This window comes from Cucurbita moschata, unplaced genomic scaffold (assembly GCF_002738365.1).
Source record: "Cucurbita moschata cultivar Rifu unplaced genomic scaffold, Cmos_1.0 Cmo_Scf00062, whole genome shotgun sequence".
In the NCBI taxonomy this organism is placed as follows: Eukaryota; Viridiplantae; Streptophyta; class Magnoliopsida; order Cucurbitales; family Cucurbitaceae; genus Cucurbita; species Cucurbita moschata.
In genome coordinates, this window is record NW_019268578.1 from 768763 (window position 1) to 771671 (window position 2909).

The following is a 2909-nucleotide window of genomic DNA, read 5'->3' on the forward strand; positions in this document are numbered from 1 at the left end:
TTTTTTTTTTGGAGTTATAGGATTATTTGTAAAACTTTATTTGAACATTTGATGTAATAGAGAGTGTAATACAAATTTTATGAATTAGCCATATGTTTATAGGAATTCTGATCGGAGTAGAAAATTGGGCAGTTTTTGCAAATAAAACGTTGAGAAGGGCATTTTTGTAAATAAAGTGTTGAGAATTAAAACACAAAGGAAAGTCGTGGGCAATCCATTCCAAAGTGGAAGCGCGAAGGAACAAAGAAAGGACAGAGAATCTGCGCGATCACCTAAGATCAGTGTTCGTCTCATCTCTACCGTTAAATTTTTCTGATACGGGGCGATAAGAAAATCCAACGGTGTGTCATCCGCGCGTACCGTTCTCCGAGGTACACGATATGTAAAATGCACATTTCAATGTTCATTTTGAGCTGCCATGGACGTTCTTCAATCTCAGAGTGGGGAGAGAGAGAGAGAGAGAGAGAGAAATTGACGCGGGGACTAGAAGAACTGGATGCATAAGAATCAAGTGATCTTCAACACATGGCGATTGAGGTACGATTCACGTTATTTCTTCTTATGAATCCGTATTCGAGACTGTTGGTTTCTTTTTCCTTCAAATTATTTTCAATTTTGGATCGATTTTCACACATTATTGTCATCATTTCTTTATACCAGTGCGTCTACGATGTTAGATTCGTTTACTGCAATTGGCTATAGCATAATATACCTGTAGTAGAGGATTCCATTCTTGAATTCGTATCGTTTGATATTCAGAAAGCTCCGTTATTAGGTAATCGGCGGTGGCGTTTCGCTGGTCGAGGTTTTGAATTACTACTGAATTGTTTTTTAATCGAGTCTGTTAGAAAACTGTAATGGCATTGATAAATTTCTGCTTGAAGAGAAATAACAAGGTTAATGGTTTAGAGAGCTGAACTTGCCGTTTGATCGAGGCAACGTTCATTAACTAGAAGTCATTTTCATCTCTATTAAAAAGATCGTTGCGTAGTTTCTATTGGACAACTACTTAAACACATTGGTACTAAGTTTCTGTTAAATAACATGTTAATGTCATCCATGAACTTGTTTGGCATAGATAACCCATAGCAAGTTTGATTTGACTTTGCCGCTGTTTCTTTCTTTCTTTTTCTCTATCTTTTTCCTTTTTCTTTTTAAATTTATATCCAAATTCTTGCATAAATATACCAGGCTAGACAATGATGATTATTCAGAGAGAAAGGGCAACAGAAATGTTGTCATTTGTTTCATATTTGCATAACTTTCTGTATGATCTTTCTATGGCATTTTAGGATTGAAAACTATATATGAAATTGAAATTGTACTCCCTCTCTCGCAGGATGTCAAATTCATAAATTACTGCAACAGAGCTTATCGACACAGATAAGGACAACATTGGACTTAAAAAGAAAATTGAATTTGATAGTGTTCTTCAAGATAAACGATGAAGCGTTTCGTTTACATCAATGACGATGAACCATCAAATGATCTTTACTGTGATAATCGCATTTCGAACCGGAAATACACTTTATTGAACTTTCTCCCAAAAAATTTATGGGAACAGTTCAGGTAATTTTTCATTGTAGTAGTTCTTATTAGATCTTACCTCATTCTCTTTAGTTCCCGTTAAATTATATTCCAGATTTCATATGATTCTTGATCTCATTAGCTTATCTAATTGATTGAGAATAACAATGGATATTTCATTTTCTTACCTGATTGGCCCTAGCTTTCCTCTTTATACTTTTATCTGGAGTTAACCTTATTACCATTTTGTCTTCTTTTGTCCATTTTTGAAAATCTTCTGTTATTGTGTCTTAAAGTGGCTACTGCTGAGCTGTGTTGTCAAAACTACCAACATAGCAACTATATTTTTTGCAACTTTCTACTGTGAACAACCTGCTGATGTATTTTCCAGTTTTATATCATTTATACCTAGCTGGTAGATGCTCTTGAATTATACATGCATTTCTCATTCCTAACAAGTTTCATTTTCCTTTGTTTTCAGACGCTTCATGAACCAATACTTTTTGTTAATTGCGTGCCTACAGTTATGGCCACTTATAACTCCAGTAAACCCCGCCAGTACATGGGGTCCTCTTATCTTCATTTTTGCTGTGTCTGCAACAAAAGAGGCATGGGATGATTACAATAGATATTTATCAGACAAAAAAGCAAATGAGAAAGAAGTTTGGGTTGTGAGGCAGGGTACCAGAAAAATTGTAGGAATCTCTCTCAATATTTTGATTTAGCATGACTTCCTTTTCATATATGAGAAAGATCAAATTATTAATTTGTTGCATTTCTTCTAGTAGGCTGTTTGTCAATTAAATCTACTTTCTTCGAAGATCTTCAAATATATTTTTACATCATGTTAACTAGTAGTTGGATCATTTATGGAGCTAATGAATAGCCAATTGATATATAACAGATTAAGGAATTAGGATTCTAGCATAGTTGTGGAGGTTACCGTCATTTCATTAATGTCAACTTTGTTATATTCTCTTAGCTTCTTGGCTTTTACTTGTAGATTCAAGCACAAGATATTCATGTTGGTGATTTAGTATGGCTCAGGGAGAATGATGAAGTGCCTTCGGATCTTGTTTTGATTGGTACCTCCGATTCTCAAGGAATTTGCTATATAGAGGTTAGTATGGATGTTCATGTGTTTGCTGATTTGGATTACGTTTCTGATCACTTACCTTTTCATATGGCTCTATAATGTGATCTAGAATCCATGTTTTTTTTTTGTTCGTACCTTATTAAATACAAAAATAGTGGAATGTCAAGTCCACGTTATTAAAAAACAAAAGTCCTTATTCCTATTAAGTATTACTCAAAAAAAAAAAAAAAAAAAAAAAAAAAAAAAAAAAAAAAAAAAAAAAAAAAAAAAAAAAAAAAAAAAAAAA

General features: G+C 33.5%; 1 protein-coding gene across 1 annotated transcript in view; it reads left to right on the forward strand.

The window, feature by feature from the left end:
- Window positions 1–279: 279 nt before the first annotated feature.
- The window catches only part of LOC111437200 (phospholipid-transporting ATPase 2-like), an 11346-nt gene continuing 8716 nt past the window's right edge, over window positions 280–2909 (forward strand). The window contains exons 1-4 of the mRNA XM_023075065.1: window positions 280–537; window positions 1340–1569; window positions 2009–2222; window positions 2531–2647. Of these exons, the coding sequence (XP_022930833.1) occupies window positions 1445–1569; window positions 2009–2222; window positions 2531–2647 (456 nt within the window). The 5' untranslated portion in view covers window positions 280–537; window positions 1340–1444. The remainder of the gene's footprint in view (window positions 538–1339; window positions 1570–2008; window positions 2223–2530; window positions 2648–2909) is intronic.